Below are 17,104 nucleotides of genomic sequence, written 5' to 3' on the forward strand. Positions count from 1 at the left end.
GCTGTCCCCATGGCCACGCACACGGCCAGGACACCGCAGGGACATTGCCAGGATTGGCAACACCCCGGTGTGCCCCAGATGTGGGGGTGTCCCTGTGCCACCATCACCTCGGGGGGACACGGGGGGATGAAGGAGCCGGGGGACAGAGGGAGGAAAAGTGGGGACACGGGAGGATGGAGGAACCGAGAGGACAGAGGGAGGAACAGGGGGGACACGGGGGGATGGAGGGACCGAGGGGACAGAGGGAGGAACCGAGGGGACAGAGGGAGGAACCGAGGGGACAGAGGGAGGAACCGAGGGGACAAGGATGCCTGCCAGCATCACCCCCGCGTCACCGCACGCTGCCAGGCGCTTCCTTCCTGGCACTGCCACAGTGTGCCGTGTCACCGTGTCCCTGGGGCAGGACGTGGCGAGCTGGGGACCCCCACGGGCAGGATGGTGCCGGTACCCGCTCAGCCCCAGAGCTGGTGACAGCGGCTGGCTCACGCTGCGGGGACAGACAGGGACAGGGACAGGCTCCTGACGCGCTGAGGGCACCGGGACACAGAGCCCGGAGCGGGCACAGCCCGGGCTGACCCCGGAGCCCGCCCGTGCCGCCGCACACGTCCGACACATGGCAGGGCCGGCTATAAATAGCGCCGGCAGCCCGGGCTGAGCCTGCTCGGGGCCCGCGGGGCTCCCCCCCGTGCTCCCCCTGCCTCGGTTTCCCCACGGCCAGCAGGGACACACGTGTCCCCAAGGTGTCCCCAAGGTGTCCCCTGGCGCTGCGCCCCGTTTGTGGTGGCACCCAGGGGGTCTCACCCAGGCTCCCCTTTGTGTCCTTGTCCTGGGGAGCCGGTGGAAACGTCCCCGTGTCCTGTGAGCTGCAGGGATGCCACAGGGGCAGAGCTGGAACACGGCAGGGCCCACAGGGAAACTGAGGCACGCTGGGGGCTCCAGAACCACGTCCTCCCCCACCAGCAGCACCCCATCCCTGGGCAGGAGCTGCTGAGGGGCACCCGGGGGTGCTGGGGGACAGGGTGGGGTGGCAGAGGTGGGCTGGGATGGAGGGATATGAGGCACAGGCAGAGCCTCATCCCCTCCCGCTCCCCCCACCCCCATTTGGAGCCCCCAACGCCCCCCACCCCCCCTCCCGTGATGAGGAAGCTGCAAAATTAGGTCAAAGCGTCCATTATTTAACAGAAACGGAGGAGCTGGGGCCAGCAGCTGAGGCTGGGGCTGCAGCCCAGCAGAGGGGATGGGGAGGACAGGGCTGGGTCCCCACAGCTGTGGGGCAGGCAGGGAAAGGGGGAGCAGGGATGAAACACAGGGGACAGGAGACAAAGCTGAATTAAAATGACTTTATTTCATGGCAGAAGGTAAAAAGATCCCCGCTGTCCTCTCTCCCCCCAAAGGGGTCCCTGTCCCTCCTGTGCCACTGCCAGCACTGGGACCCAGAGCAGGGATGGCACTGGGAGGATTCTCCCTGCAGCCACAGTGGTCAAGAAGGTTCCAGAGAGCCCCAGAAGGCTCTGAAAGAGTTGGGAGCAAATATGGTCCAGAATTCATGGCAGGAGCAACATCAGACCTCAGGATGACACACCAGGGTGGCAAGGAGCACCCCACTCCCTGCAAAAGGGTTGGGGGGTGTCCCAGCCTCCCACTTAAGCTCCCATCACGCAGCAATTACAATAAAACATTAATAATATTATTATTACATTAAAATATTAATAAAAAGACCCCAGACTGACAGCCCCCAGCGCAGAACTTGACAAATGTCCAAAACCTTGGGAGCCACTTGTTGGCTCTTGCCACAGCAGCAAAATCCCCGTTGGGGCCACGGGGAGGGGGTTGCTGGGGGTGGTTAATGCAGCCCCTGGGTGAGGATGCTGCCCACCAGCGCTGTGTCCTGCAGCCTGTGCTCCAGAGCTGCCTCCTCCAGCATCAGGGAAACCTGGGAGGGAGAACAAGGGTGCTCAGCACTGAGATCCTGCCCTGCCCCACACTGGATCATGCTCCAGCACTGTCACCAAACCCTGAGAGGGAGAACAGGGGTGCTCAGCACCAATATCCTGCCCTGCCCCACACTGGATTGTGTCCCAGTGCTGTCACCAGACCCTGAGAGGGAGAACAGGGGTGCTCAGCATTGAGATCCTGCCCTGCCCCACCACTGGATCACATCCCAGCGCTGTCCCTGCCCCAGCACCCCACGGTACCTTGGCCAGCCGAGACTCCTTGGCCCTCTTGAGCTCGAGGACGCCGCGGGACTCCAGGAGGGTGACAAGGGACAGACACTCGGCCTGGTCCACGGCCGGGAGCTGCTGCCGCCGGCACACCTGGCTGTAGGTGTCGTGGAGCTGGGGAGGGCAGGGAGAGGGGGTTACACCACAGCAAACCCCCAAGGGACACCCCCCCTGCCCTGAGAGGGTCCCAATGGCACTCACCTTCCCCAGGGTCACCTCCCGGGCGTGGGAGCGCCGGGCAAGCAGGAGCAGGGAGCAGAGCAGCACCTTCTGCTGCAGGGGAAAGGTGTCCTGGGCCCCCCGGGACCCCCCTGCCAGGCGGTCCCCAAACACCTCCGAGAGCACGCGGGAGATGTGCAGGAGCCCCACGCGCTTGGGGACAGGGGACACCGGGGAGTCACCTGTGGGACACACAGAGGATCCCAGGCAGGTGAGAACAGGGAGAGAGGTTCACAAAGGGAGCCCAGACTCCCATTGAGGAGCCCCAGCAGGGTTTTGGCTCTGACTCACCCTTGGGCAGTGGCTTGAGCAGGGTCTGGCCTCGCACCTCCAGCTCCACAACCTCCACAGCGCGCCTGGGGAGAGACAGCCCTGAGTGCCAGGCATGGGCACCCCTGGCATGGGCACCATGCAGACTCCCAGGGACCAGTCTGGCTGGGTTTTGGGGCACACACTGACCTACAGACATCCAGGGCCTTGCGAGCATCGCCGGACACTGCAGAGACCTTGCGGGCACAGAACTGGAGCGCAGCAGAGTCCAGGACGGGGTCACCTGCCACCTGTGGGGCACCAGGGCTGTCAGTGCTGCCACCCGTGTGGGCAGAGCACCTCATGGCCCCCCCACTCTGTCCTCCCCGTGTCCCCACCTGTCCCAGCCTCTCCTGCAGGATGAGGGTGAGCTGCTCCTTGGTGTAGGGTGGGAAATGCAGCAGCCGGGGTTTGGCAGACAGGTGGGCTCCCAGCCTGGCCAGGCTCCTGTCTGTCAGGTCCAGGGCATTGGCCAACCCTGCAGGGCGAGAGGAAGAGGAGGATGAAGGCTGTTCTCCAAGGAGGGAGCAGGAGGGGGATGCAAAGGGAAGTCTCCATCAACCCCCTCTAAAGAGAGAGGGTGCCCAGGAGAGCAGTGCACCTTCCTACACCCTGCACACTCACCCACGAGGACGAGCCTGGAGCTGGGCAGCTGGGGCCACTCAAAGAGGGTGTAGAGCACGTCCTGGCCTTTGCTCTCCAGCTGGTCCAGCTCATCCAGCACCAGGAGGCTGTGGAAGAGCTCAGATCAACCCCTGCTCTGTGCACTCACAGCATCCCAAGCAGGGAGAGCAGAGCTGCTGCATCCAGGGAATCCCACCCCACCCAGCAGAGACAGGGAACTCACACCATGGGCCCCTGGGCCGTCAGATGTTTCTCCAGGCTCCTGATCCGCTCCCGTCCCGTGGCCACGGGCAGCCCCAGCTGCTGTGCCAGGGCAGGGAAGACGCTCTGGGGGCTGCCCAGTGCCATGCAGTTCAGCACCACAGTCCTGCTGCCAGCCAGCTTGTCCTGCCAGGAATGGGAACATTACACCAGCCCCATCCCACTGCCCCAGAGCTGCCCCACAGCCTGGCATGGCACACACCTTGCAGTCGAGCAGGACACGGCTCAGACAGGCAGTTTTGCCAGTGCCAGGGGCTCCGGACACGTAGAGGCTGCCGGGCCGGCGCCCCAGGACGTGCTCCAGCAGGAACTGCCGCAGCTGCCCCGTCTCCTTCTCCCTGCCCTGCAGCCGCTCGGGCACGGCTGCGTGCAGCACCTGCTTGGCCTGCTGGTAACAGCTACCTGCACGGGGAGCAGGGGGGTCAGGGAGGGAGGGGGCACTGCTGGGAGCCCATCCCAGCTGGTCAGCATCCCCATCCTCATCCCTGCCTTCGTATTTATCCCTAGCTCCATATATCCATGCCTATCCTCATATTCCCAACCCCATCCTTTGCTCCACATCCTCAACTTGACCCCTATCACCATCCCAATCCATATTCCCAATCCCTATCCCATCCCTGCATACCCATCCCATCCATAACCCCACAGCCAGCCCTGCTCATGCTCACAATCCCATCCATAACCCCATAGCCACCTTCCTGCATCCCCACCCCATCCATAACCCCATAGCCACCTTCCTGCATCCCCATCCCATCCATAACCCCATAGCCACATTCCTGCATCCCCACCCCATCCATAACCCCATACCCAGCCCTGCCCACACCCATCACCCCATTCCCACCTTCCTGCCTGAAGAGCCGGGTCCGTGGGTGCTGCCCCGAGCTCCGGGGTGTCTCTGGCCCCCCTCTCCGTGGGGATGGCCCCGAGCCCTTGGGCTGCTCGGGGGAGGCCGAGGGGTCCCCAAAGAGCAGGCGACGGCCCTGGTTCTCCTTGCTGCGTTTGGCCGGGGAGCAAGATAAGGCATGGGGGACGTTGCACAGGTTGTCATCACCTGCGGGGACAACAGGCTGGTGGTAATACAGGGCCACTCTCCCTGGGGCAGTTTATGCTTCAGCTCCCCCAAAAACCCTGTGGGAGCAGCTCTTCCTCCCGAAATGGGGGTGAAGCTGCAAACGCAGCTGGGCCAGAGCTGGATGAGGCTGGGTCCGTCTGTCTGTCCCAGCCCCCCGGGATGAGAAGGGGGATGCACCCCCCACGGGGCTGGGTCCGTCTGTCTGTCCCAGCCCCCCGGGATGAGAAGGGGGATGCACCCCCCGCCATTCCCGGGGGTTCCCGGCGGACGGACTCACCCAGGCGTTTGCGGGGGCTCAGGGGCTGCGCTGTGGCCCGGCCTGAGCGTGTGTCCGGGCTGGCCTGGCCGGAGGAGCTCGAGGCCTTGGAACGCGGCGAGGGGCGCAGAGCAGGAGCATCGGGGTCGCTCTTGGCCGAGGGGGCAGCGAGGCGTCGGGCGCTCCTCGTGCGGGGGAAGCTGATGGTGGGCTGGCTCTGCGGGCTGCTGCTGGCCATGGCGGGGCTACGGCTGGAGGAGAAAACAGCGGTCAGGTGAGAATAAACCGCCAGCCCCGCGGATCCCGGCCACCCCCTGCCCCCGAGTCCCAGTCCCCACCGCGCTGCCCCCCATTTATGGCCCCCATGTCCCCCCAAACCCCCTTGGGTCCCCCCCGGGTCCGCGCCGCTGCCGCCCCGACCTTCTCGCGCCAAATCAGCCCCGGCTCCGCACTTCCCGCCACCAGACCGAGCTGACCCCGCCCCTCTCGCCCCATTGGCTGCGCCGCTGCCGCCGCCGCCAATCGCCGCGGCCGGAGGAAGGGCCGCAACAGAGCAGCCAATCAGCGAGCGCAGCCGAGGCAGGGCGGAAAGAGCCGAGCGCGGCGCGCGGGGCATGCTGGGAGCTGTAGTCCGCTTTCGGGTACTCTGCACTCCCAGTTTCCCCAGTGCTCCCACGGCCCGCACCCCCCGACCCAGCCTTCCCCGTACTCCCAGCGCCACCAGTTCCTCCTACATTGCTTTTCTACTGCCGCCCAGTCTTATCTCTCCACGCTCCCAGTACTCCCCACCCTTCCTCCCAGTATTCCCCACGGCGCTTCTCCCATTGCTCCCAGTGCCCACACGCGCCAATCCCCCCTCCCTCTGCTCCCAGTACCCACAATCCTCCTTCCCAGTGGTCCCAGCGCCACCAGTAACCCCCATCCTGCCTTCCCGCTGTGCTCCCAGTACCCTCCACCCCGTCTGCCAAAGTGCCCTGCTCCCAGCCCTTGGGGCATCACCTCCAAAAAAGAAAAGGGGTTCCTGGGAACCTCCCTCTTAGACAGTGTCCTTGACATCATTAATCACTTTATTACTTTTATTTAAATGTAATTTCCAGCTCCTCCAAATTCCTGTTCCCTTTTAAAAGGGCCCCTCGCTCCAGGAGGGGCAGAACCGTATTGAACCTTTATTTAACCCAAAGGGCAGCACTGGGGGAGGGGGGGGCTCATTCTCCAGAGAAACCCCCCACTCACCCCTCACCCACCTCGCTCCAGCCTCAACAGGGGAAGGTCCATCATCATAGAAAAAAAAAAAAAAAAAATCCCCTGAATGAGCCCCAAACCCGCCTGCAGGGGTGGCCCCCCCACACCCCGTGCCCTTCCTGCTATGGTACAAAGAGATCAGTAACTACGTTAGTGTGACCCCCCCGTGGGACAGGGAGTGTAAGGCAAAACATCCCCGGCCCCCAGGGCCCCCCCACGTGCCCCCTGGTGTGCCAGACCCAGCACCAACGGCCCCCTCCCCATGGAATTAGTGTTTCCTCGTTAAAATGCTCAAGTTTGGGGGGAGTCAGCAGTGAGAGCCAGGGGAGCAGTGGTTTTGAGGGGGGCACATGGGGGTGTGCCCCCCTGTGGGGTCAGAGAAAGGGGGTCCCCACCAGCTGTTGGGGTGTCCCTGCATGGTCCCACTCACGTTCCCCCCTGCCTCCACTGGCTCCTGTGCAAAAAAGCAATGGGCTGTGCCGGGATAACAAGGTTCCACCAGGATCACGAGGCTCTGCCGGCCTGTCCTGCTCCCCCCCTCACTCTGGGGGGTCTCACAGCATGTCCATCCCCTGCCTGACCCCAGCCACCCCTCCATGACCCCCCTGGTCCCAACAGCCAGCACACAGCTTGGCCTCAAGTCCTGTGCCCGGCTCCCAGGCAGATCCATGAGGAGCAATGAGGGATGGCCCCATCCAGGCTTGCCACGAGGTCACCGGCTCCTGGGGGCTGCATAGATGAGGTGAGGCTGGCAGAGCACGCTGCACTGGGGGGATCTGGTGTCCTGGGAGAACCAGAGAGGCTGGGAGTGTGTCATGCAGGATCCGGGGCGCTGGGAGCTGGGGGGGGCCGGCTGAGGAAGGGGAAGGAGCTCCACGTCTCTGCTCTGGAACAATCCACCCGCACAGCCCGCTTTCACCTGGGGATGGGGGGCAGAGGGGGAGCCCCACGCGTGGCTGCAAGACAAGGAAGCCTGTTGGAGCTGTGCAGAGCCGGATCCAGCACGGCTGCTCTTCCTCCCTCCCTCCTCCTCCTCCTCCACACCCCCGCGCCAGCTGCCGGCTCCCCCCCGACCTCCCCGCGGAGATCTGGAGCCTGGGATTTGCGCCTGGCAGCAGCCGCTGCAGCCGCACCGAGCTCGGGGCTTTTCAAACCCGCATTAAACATTCATGGCTCTAAAAATAAACGAGCATCCCATTCTCCCCGGAGTCTCCGCCGGGATCCGCAGCGCTGACGTGCAGCACCAAGGGCACTTTGAGCTCTGCTGGGTCCGAGTGCCAGTGCTTGGGGTTTATCCTGAGGGTCTGCATCCCCCCCAGCCCCTGCCCAGCCCTGCCCTGGCTGTGGGGTCCTTCGAGATCCCCTCTGGTGCCAAAGGTGCTCAGCAAAGGCAGGAATGAGCTCTGCAGGCAAACCAGGAGCAGGTGGGATAGGGCATCCGCACAGCCCAAATTTCTGTGCCACCCCACAGCACAGAGAGCTGCCTTTAAGGACCCCTAGGAATGGGGCTCAGGACCCCTGGGAATGGGGATTGGGACCCCCAGAACCCCAGCAGGGCCCAGGGCATGCCCTCTGCACCACCCACCCTTCACAGCTTGGGCCCCCTGGGAATGGGGATCAGGACCCCCAGAACCCCAGCAGGGCCCAGGGCATGGTCACTGCACCACCCACCCTTCAGGGCTTGGGACCCCTGGGAATGGGGCTCAGGACCCCTGGGAATGGGGATCAGGACCCCCAGAACTCCAGCAGGGCCTAGGGCATGGCCACTGCACCACCCACCACCCACCCTTCAGGGCTTGGGACCCCTGGGAATGGGGATCAGGACCCCCAGAACCCCAGCAGGGCCCAGGGCATGGTCACTGCACCACCCACCCTGTGCAGGGACAAACAGGACAGTGCCAGCTATGAGGGCACAAGAGGGAATTTGGCACACCTCCTCCTCACCTCTGTTTGTTTTGCTGGGGTAGATTCTCTGGAAGTATTTATATTCCTCTGGGGCTGGGAAGTCTTCAACGGGATGAAAGGAGTATTTGGATTCAAAGTCATCTGTGAAGAAACGGCAAAAAGGGGCAGGTGAGGGAGGGGGGCTCTGGGGGAGCCTGGCCAAAGCCACGGGGCTCGGCGCTGAGGGGGATCCGTGCGGGCGCCGCTCACTCACCCAGGAATGCTCTGACGGTGGAGATGGAGTCGCGGTGCCCGTTGCGCACGGGCGGCGGCGGCGGCGGGGGCCCGGCCGGGGTGCGGGTGGGTGGCGGCGGGGGCTTCCCCCGGCTGGGGGGCTCGGCGGGGCCGTGCAGTCTGTAGGGGGGGGGGGGGGGGGGGGCGTCGCGCCCCCCGTTCCGCAGCATCGGCGGCGGGGGCGGCGGAGCTGCGGGGACAGCGGGGTCAGCGCCGAGCGCGGCATTCCCGGGGCAAAGCCAGGGACATCCCCCGGAGCGGAGCGTTCCAGGCCAGCTGCCGCGCCAGACCGCGGCCCGGGGATGCTCCTACGCGTGCCCGGAGATTTCCTGCTCGCTCCTGACATCTGCATTCCTCATCCCTCCACCAGCTGCGGTGCAGGGACCAGCCAGCCCTGCTGCCCCACGGCTCACCGTCCAGCCCCACAGTGAACACAGGTCCCTCTGCACCAGAGAAGCAGCTACAATCCAGAGAGTCCAAGGGCAGCAGCTCCACATGGAGCCAAGATGCTGCCTGCCAGCACTGGAAGCCACATCCGCAGTGTCACCGAGGCAGTGACAGGACCCACAGCCCCTCTGACCCACCTCTCACTCCTGCCCAGCCTCCCGCCGAGGCTCCGTGGCAGTTCGTGCTCCTCATTAGCCTAATTACACTCGGGCTGACAGCGCAGATCCCCAGCTGTAGCTCTGAGGAGGGATTCTGGCAGGGCCAGAAGGACGGAGCGGCTTGGCAGGGGCCCAGGCAGGAGCTGCGGTCTGGACGGGGAGCCCAGGAGTGCACGGGGGGGCACCGGGGCACGGCCAACAGCAGTCCCAGCCACGGGGACACACTCCCAAGGGCTTCTCCCTGCTCTGCCATAGCTCTGTGCACCTCCCAGTGACATTTAGGAAGCTCAGGGGACCTATGCTCTCCCATATTCACATGTCCCACCCCAGGAGAGCATGGGCAGGAGTTGCCCAGCCACAACCCACCGCCAGCACCAGGCTTGGAAGGAGCTGGATGGTCACGGGACATGAGCAAGGACATGTGTTAAACATGGCACTGCTCAGTGCCCCAGCCCAGCCCATCACCACATGCAGAACACTCGCTGTGCCCCAAAGCCTACTCTTGCCACCCTGATCACCCCAGCTGCCCCCATGCACCGTGGGGTGAGTGGTCCTTACCTGCTCCACGGCTCGGGGGGTCCCTGGCCGGCGGCGGGGGGCGGCTGCTCTGCAGGTTCGGGGAGGCGGCAGCGGGCGGCGGCGGCGCCAGACCCCGCAAGGGGCCCGGTGCCTTCCTGTGCAAGGAGTTGTGTCTCTGCGGCAGCTCCGGGGCCGACTCGCTGCTGGGGCTGGAGGGGCCGTTGGGGACACCGGGGGGCTGCCGGTACGGGGGCGGCGGGGGGGCGAGGGACTGGCCCTGAGCGCCCGAGCGGAGGCTGACGGGGGAAGGGGGGGGTTTGATGGGCGGCGGGGCGGGGGGCCCGTCCCTGCTGCCGGGCGGGCGCTGTCCCGGGGTGGGCGGCAGCGGCTTCTCCCGGTTGTAGGGCGAGGCCTTGGCGTGCGCTGCAGGGGGGGCCGGGGGGGCGGCGGCGCGGCGTCCCGGCGGCGGGGGCGGCGGGGCCGAGGAGCTGTGCTTCATGCCGGTGCCACCGGCGGCGCCGGGCCGCGACAGGTCAGGCAGGGAGGGTCTCTGCGTGCGCGGCAGTTCCGGCGGGGAGCCCCGGCTGCTGTCGGCATCGTCCTGAGGGCGGCTGTTGTTGGCCGGCACGGGGGGCCTGGGAGCAGCTGCTCGGGAGCCAGGGACTTGTAGTGTTTGTTTAGTGGAGCTGTCTGCGGGGAAGGAGAGCACGGTGAGGGGTTGGGGATGGCACGGGAGCAGCGCCCTGTCCATGCACAGAGCCACGGCCAAGGAGGGCCAGGAAGGGTTTTTTGGCACACGCGGGGAGCTGGCACCGAGCACAGCCACACACAGCTCCTCTCTCACCACTCTACTCTGTGGTCACCACAGAGAACACACAGAGTTCAGCGATACACAAAACTCCTGCACCCTCCAAGAAGTCTGTGTGTGGGGCTGAGGCTCAGGGAGGGCACAGCTGGGATGTGATTTGGGGTCCTGCCCCTTAGCAGCTGAAATCCCCAGGGATACACAGTGAGATCCTCAACCCCTTCCTGCTCAGGGCCCTCCCCAGGGACCCCCACGCAGACCACGGGCCGGTGGCCATTACCTGAGCTGTCCTTGGCTCCCACAGGTCTGAGCTTGGGAACGCCGCCTTGGAAGAGGCCGCCCTTGGGCTGGATGGCAGCTGAGCCGGAGCCGTAGCTGCCGCCGCCGCTGCCCTTGGGCTCTGAAAGGAGGGAGGCAAAGAGGTTAAGCCTGGAATTATCCGCTCCTCCAATGAGGAGCTGCTGGGAACCAGATGGGCAAGCGCCCTGCAGGGTATGGCAGCACCCAGTGCGGGGCTGGGAGCCTCCTGGGCACTCACTTTCCAAGATGGGCGCACTCCTGTCATTGATTTGGGTCACTTTCCTGAGCTTGGTCCCTTTACAGATGTCCTGCAGGAGGGCCCCGCGGCCCCGCTGCTCCTCTCGGCTCAGCTTCGGCGGTTCCGTGTTCGCCTGGGGAGGAGCAGAGGCTCAGCACCTCCCCAGGATTCCCCCCCCAGCACAGGAACAGCCCAGCTCGGCATCCCCACCTCCCAGAGCACCCCAGCCCTGCCACAGGCAGCCCTCTCCAGAGGGAAGTGGCCTCTATGGGCACAGGTGACCCCTACCTGGCTGAGGGTGGGGGGCGGCGGGGGGCCGGGGGGCGGCGGCGGGGGAGGAGGGATCGGCATCCTGGCAGCTCAGGGGTCTCAGTGCTGGGGGCAGGCCTGGGCACTCATGCCTGCAGGAAGGGAGGAAACAATCAGGGAAAGCAGCCCCGGGGAATTGTGCAGAGCAGCAGCTGGAGCTGCTCTCCCAGGCTGTCCCAACACCTTAGAGCAGCAGGTGCCAGCGGTGGGAGCCAGCACAAATCCCCAGCACATCCCCACCCCAAATCCCCAGCACATCCCCACCCCAAATCCCCAGGGCTCCCTGCAGTCAGAACCCAGGACGTGTCTCACACAACCACCTTGCTCAGCAGATAAAACCTGGCCAAGCTGATCCTGCACCATCCATCAGCTCCTCCAGCCGCAGCCGGGGGCTCTGCTCACTTGGGAGGGTGACAGCAGCCCCCCAGCACTGGCATGTGGGCCCATGGCCTCTCCAGCCATGGCCAGGGCAAATCTGCCAGATGGCTCCAGCTCCAGAGCAGCAGGAAGCAGCACAGGACTGTCCTGTGGCTCCCTCCCATCCCTGAATTTTCTCATCTCTTGTCTCCTATATCAATGACCCCCCCAGCACTGAAGGCCCTCTGCACCCCACAACTCCAAAGCCCCCTCAAAGCTGTCCAAGCAGAAACCAGCTTTCCCAGCACAGATCTGGCAATGCCCCAGCTCCTCAGAAGGCCAGAACAAACCTGTCTGGCACCATGGCTCACCTGGAACAGCTCCCGGGGCTCCGGGGGCCCGGCAGCTCCGCTCGGCACTGCAGACAGAACACAGAGGGACTGGGGACAGGAAGGGGAGCCTGAATCACTGGGAAGTCACAGGCCCTCGTGCCACTGACAGCAGTGCTCAGGTAGGGCCTGCCACAGCACAGGCTCAGGGAATAGGAATGTGGTGACTGCAGGCCTTGCTCACCACATGGAGAGTCCCAGCAGCTCAGGGCAGACCCTGAGGCAGGGGACAAATGTCCCTCTCTGGGCCACAGATGTCCTTCCCACAGGAAAACCTATTCCACAGCCATTAACGGGAAGCACACCACCAACAGGAGGAAAGGACAGGGCAGATTCACACCTGAAAGTTCCCATTTCCGAGCCCTGACCTCCAGGGCAGGTGACAGAGGGCACAGTGGGAACAGCCCCCACCGCAGGGAAAGTTCCTTTATGACTCAGGTTTGCACCAGGTATTAACAACCAGATCCCTTCTCCCACTCATCTCCTGCTAGATAAACTACAACTTCCTAATCCCACAGGACACAGGTCCATCCTCTGGCAGACATTCCCAGGGTGTGAGAACGGGAAGCAGGGAGCAACAGCAGCAGCTCCCCTGCCCTGGGGCAAACCACTGCCTCTGGGGTTCAGGGAAATAAATAAATACCTAAACTGCTTTTTAATTAAATTCAGCTCTTCTGCCCTGTGAGAAGTCCTCAGCTACAGCTTCATCAGGAAGACATTCTTCCCTCTATCTTTGGTATTTTCCAAGTCCCTGAGACTCCCAGCATCTCACAACATGCTGCTCCTTCTCCCCAGCCCGAGCTCGAGGCCTCCCACCCAAGATCCAACATCCATCAACCCCTCTGGACACTCCAGTCAGGAACAACACCCAGCAAACCCATCCAGCCTCAGCCTTTCCCACTGGAGCAGGATCACAGACTGCTCTGAACGTGCTCGTCTGGGACGTGTTGGAACAGGAGCATTTTCCCTGTGCTCCTTCCCGCCCGCGGTGGGATCACAGGGCCAGGGTGGCACGAGTGGCTCCGGGCAGAGCCCTGCCGTGCTGGATCAGCTGCTGGAGGGAATTAGCAGGGATCCAGCTGAGGAACACGCCAGGTAAGGAGACTCCTGACTGGGGCTCGTGTGTCACAGCCCTGAGCCAGCACAGGAGCGATGCCAGGGCCAGCGCCTTCCGACCCACGGGAACGTCACGCGTTGTGTCCCCGCTCTGCTGCTGTGCCAGCAGGGTGACACTTCCCTCGGCGGCCCCTGTGACAGCAACTCATCTCACGGACGGACAAACAGGGATCTGTCAGCTGGCACAAACCAGCCAGTGCCACCCGTGCCAGGCCAGCACTGCTGGGGTCTCTCAGTGTGACCTGCTGACAGCCTGTGACAGGCTCCAGACAGTCCACAGGGACAATCCACAGGGGGATATTTCTACAAACACACCACGAGTCACTATCTCCCCTCTAAGGTGCCCTTAAAGCAAAAGCTGCGCTCGGATCCAGGCTCTGACCTAGAAGAGCGAGAGGAAAGGAGAGAAGAGTTTAAGCTAAAGCAGCTTGAGGATAAACTGGAGCTGAATTCCCAAGAAACAGGTCATTCCATTTCGGTGCACGGCCCCGTTCGGGCTGGGGATTAACAGCAAAGGTCACATTGAAAAACCAAAACCGAGAGGCCCCGAACTCGGCACACACGGCTGGGAAAAGCTGAGAGCTCCGGCTGGGAACGGTGCCTTTGAAATACAGCCTGGATCTTTCATGTGCAAGAAGACAGACCCAGCTGATACAGATTAGGGAGACAGCAGCTAAATCCTCCAGGAAAGGAAAAAAGGGGGGAGTTTTCCTCCCAGCACCCCTTCATGCCTGGTAGAAGTTATCCCTGTGAACAACGCTCTGACTTCTCTGCACTCTTTCTTTGTTCTTCCCTATCAGGACCCTTCCACCAAGACACATCAGAGCCTCTGAGGGCTCCATGAGCTGTGTGGCAGCTCCCTGTGCTTGCAGGGAAAGTGGCTGGGAAGAGCTGAATCCAGAGACATCAGTGGATAAAAGCTGGGCAGAGGCAGGAGGGGCAGGTTTACACAGCGCCTTTGCTTTTCCAATCCAAACCAAACCTCAGGAAAGCTCTGAGCAAAGCAGGAGGAAAACAAGGTGTGAAAAGCTGTCCCTTGGGAGGAGGGAGACATCAGCAGATCGAGGTCACCCTGTGGAAAGCTGCTGTTCCACACGCTGGAGCCCACCATGGCCACAGACGCCTCGGCAGTGATTTGGATCAGCACTTCCCTGCCAACCCTGCGATCAAAACATTCCTAAACCCCAAGAACTTGACATTCAGCTGCCCCTTATCCCCTAAAAGCAGCAGGATTGGGCAGATTCTGCCCAGCCTGAGAGACATGCCACGTTTTCCAGGCATTTTTCAAGTGCCTGTTTGCTGTGGAGGGGACTGAAAGGCCCCATCCCGCTCATCCCGGGGGGATTGCTGCTGGAGCAGGACAGGCAGCAGCAGTGACCTTCAGCCGCCTATTTCCTCGCTTTTCAGGGGGATTTGGGCTCCGGGCGGATTTGTATTTCACATTTGCAAGCCCGAGCTGCAGCGCCTCATCCTCAGGGAGGCTTTGAACTGCAGATCAAGAGGAATTTCCACCCTCTGATGTCGGTGCAGAAATGCGGCCGCACCGGTTTGGGAACGACTTCCAAGGCTGGACCTCTCCAGCACCCGCCCCCGCGCCTTTATCTTCCCTCTCTTCCCATCCAAAGCCGCAGTTCCTCGTTACCCCCTCCCAAATTCCAACCCTGGCCGTCCTCCCTCCGCAGCCTGACATTCCTGCCCGCTCCCGAGGAGCTGAGGATGCTCCATAAATAATTTATCCTGAGCGACAGCCATCGCAGGATTTAAGGTCATTCAAGCTTTTAAAATCCTATCAGCATGCTTGCCGAGCCGAGCTGCCAGCTCCATTTGGAGCATCCCGCGGAGCCGGCGCATCCCTGCGTGCAGACAGACAGACACGCTCCGGCCCCGCGGGATCCAGACGCTCCCCGTGAATTATTAACGACCCGCGGGCTCTGACGAGGCGTTTTTAACAAAAAACCCCGATCTGCGGAGTTTCTAATTCCTCAGGGATGAGCTTGCACAGCCTCAGTTTCCCCATGCACCCACAGCTTCCACAACTTCAGTTTCGCTATCCATCCACAGCTTCCACATCCTCCTGTTTTCCTCTCCACAGCTCCCTTGGCCTCAGTTTCCCCCATTCCCACCTCCCACAGCCTCAGTTTCCCATCCCCGACCACAGAACCCCCCGGCTCAGTCTGTGCCTTGCCCCCATCTCAGGTCACTCAGCAAAGGAAACCTTTAATCAGGAGCAAGGCACCCTGTCCCGAAATTCCGCTGCAGCAAAAAGGAAAAGCAGGAAAAGCCCGTCCTGCCAGCCTTCCCCTGCCGCTCCCCCTTGGCCCAAGAGGCAAAAGGAAGCCGGGAAGGGAGGGAGAGGTGGCACACGAGGGGCTGGGCAGGAACCGAGGGGCTGGGCAGGAAGCGCTCAATGATTCCAGCGGGAGGAAGCGGCAGGAGACGCGGGGACTTCCCGGTTCCTTCGAGCCGGAGCTGAGAATTCCGGGTGATCCCGACACAGTGCGATCCCTCCCGGTGCACCGGGACCCTCCCTCCCAATCGTTGCACCGGGAGCAGGGAGCCCTGGATGTGTCTTGGAACATCCCAGCTTGGATGGGGCTTGCAACAGCCCCTTCCAGTGGAAAATGGGATTTAAGGTCATTTCCAACTCGAGTCATCCCAGGATCCCATGGAACTCTGGGTCCATGGTCATCCCTAAGCCACCACAGGCTCCAAAAGGTCCGTCTGTCCTTCTGTAGCCCAAATAGGGTCCCCCCTGTCATTGGGTGTCCCCCAGTGCACCCCCAGCCCTTTCTGGTTCTGGGCACCCACAGGGTGGGGGTCCCGGGGGGTCCCAGGGGTCATAGGGGGGGTCCAGGGAAGGATAGAGGGGTCTGAAGGGTCATGGGAAGGGTCCCAGGTAGACACAGGGGTCACACTGGGGGTCCCTGGACCCTGGTCCTGTTCTGGACAGCTCCAACAGGGTCATGGGGAGGGGACCCTGAGGTGACCCAGGAGTCAGGGGTCAATGGGGTCATGGTGGGGGTCTCAGAGGTCATGTCCCAGGGACACTCTGGGGTCACAGTCTCCATACTGGGGGTCCTGGGAGGGGTGGAAGGGTCCAGGGCATCAATATGGGGGTCTCAAAGGGTGCCAGTGGGGGTCCCAGGCCCCTGACAGCTCTGGAGACCCTGAGGTTGGGGATCCTGGGGAAGGGTTCCTGAAGTGACCCAGGGGTCAGGGTGAAGGGGTCCAGGGGTCAGTGCAGGGACATCAGGTCAGTCCCAGACCCCTGGTTCCAGCCAACCCAAAGACAGGAGTCCAGGGAGGGTAGAGAAGTCCAGGAGTCCCAGGGATCCCAAGGGGTCCCAGGCACACCCAGAGTGGGGGCACAAGGAGGGTCCTGGGGAGGGACCCCACACCAAACTCAGGGGTCAGGGTGGGGGGGTGAAGGACAGCACGGGGGTCTCAGTGGAGGCCCATGGGGGTCCTGGGGATGGCTCTCAGAGGAAACCTTGAGCGCAGAGTGGGGGTCCCTATGGTGGTGGGGTCACAAGCCCCCAGACCCGCACACCCCAATCTGGGGGTCCAGAACAGTTCTGGGGAAGGGTCCCTGACATGACCCAGGAGTCGGGGAGGTGGGAGATCTCACTGGGGGCAGGGTGGGAGGGTGCAGGGGGTCCATGCGAGAACTCCAGCCCCCCGGTTCCTGTCACTCCACAGCCGGCCCCGCGGAGCCCTCAGCCGGGCCCGGGCACCCCCCAGACCCGCGCAGGCCTCAGCGCGCCCCCAGCCCCGCCGGTCCCGGGCTCCGCACAGGCCCCACGCGCCCACCCCAACCCACCACAGCCCACACAGGCGTCCCGCGGCCGCAGTCCCGGCCCCCCGAGCCCCGCGAGCCCCGGCCCGGCCCCGCCGATCCCCCCCGGCCCTCCCCCGCTCACCCGCGGCTCCTCCCGCCGCTCCCGGCCCCGGCCCCAGCCCCGCCGAACGAAATGGCGGTCCTGGCCCCTCTGCGCCTGCGCGGCACAACAGGATGTGGGCGGGGCACGGCGGGGCAGCTCCGCCATGATGAGGAGGTCGGGCGGCCATGAGGGAAGCGCCCGT

At 63.6% G+C, this 17,104-nt stretch overlaps 2 protein-coding genes across 3 annotated transcripts; both read right to left on the minus strand.

Annotated features, from left to right (window-relative positions):
* Positions 1–1,325: 1,325 nt before the first annotated feature.
* On the minus strand, positions 1,326–5,439 carry CDC6 (cell division cycle 6). Its single transcript, XM_064733634.1, has 12 exons — positions 5,384–5,439; positions 4,985–5,214; positions 4,477–4,686; positions 3,838–4,037; positions 3,598–3,761; positions 3,375–3,481; positions 3,089–3,228; positions 2,901–3,001; positions 2,733–2,797; positions 2,424–2,623; positions 2,196–2,336; positions 1,326–1,933 (listed from the first exon to the last, which is right to left on the minus strand). The coding sequence occupies exons 2-12, from the start codon at positions 5,199–5,201 to the stop codon at positions 1,844–1,846; spliced, it is 1,635 nt and encodes a 544-aa protein (XP_064589704.1). The 5' UTR covers positions 5,202–5,214; positions 5,384–5,439; the 3' UTR covers positions 1,326–1,843.
* Positions 5,440–6,016: 577 nt separating this feature from the next.
* On the minus strand, positions 6,017–17,006 carry WIPF2 (WAS/WASL interacting protein family member 2). 2 transcript variants are annotated; one of them, XM_064733628.1, is made up of 9 exons: positions 16,942–17,006; positions 11,888–11,956; positions 11,139–11,251; positions 10,851–10,983; positions 10,593–10,712; positions 9,547–10,197; positions 8,364–8,573; positions 8,150–8,251; positions 6,017–7,161 (listed from the first exon to the last, which is right to left on the minus strand). In XM_064733628.1, the coding sequence occupies exons 3-9, from the start codon at positions 11,199–11,201 to the stop codon at positions 7,121–7,123; spliced, it is 1,320 nt and encodes a 439-aa protein (XP_064589698.1). In that variant the 5' UTR covers positions 11,202–11,251; positions 11,888–11,956; positions 16,942–17,006; the 3' UTR covers positions 6,017–7,120. The 2 variants fall into 2 exon arrangements, with proteins under 2 accessions (XP_064589698.1, XP_064589700.1); XM_064733630.1 differs by lacking the exon at positions 11,888–11,956.
* Between the last annotated feature and the right edge of the window lie 98 nt (positions 17,007–17,104).

Source organism: Zonotrichia leucophrys, chromosome 27 (genome assembly GCF_028769735.1).
Source record: "Zonotrichia leucophrys gambelii isolate GWCS_2022_RI chromosome 27, RI_Zleu_2.0, whole genome shotgun sequence".
In the NCBI taxonomy this organism is placed as follows: domain Eukaryota; kingdom Metazoa; phylum Chordata; class Aves; order Passeriformes; family Passerellidae; genus Zonotrichia; species Zonotrichia leucophrys.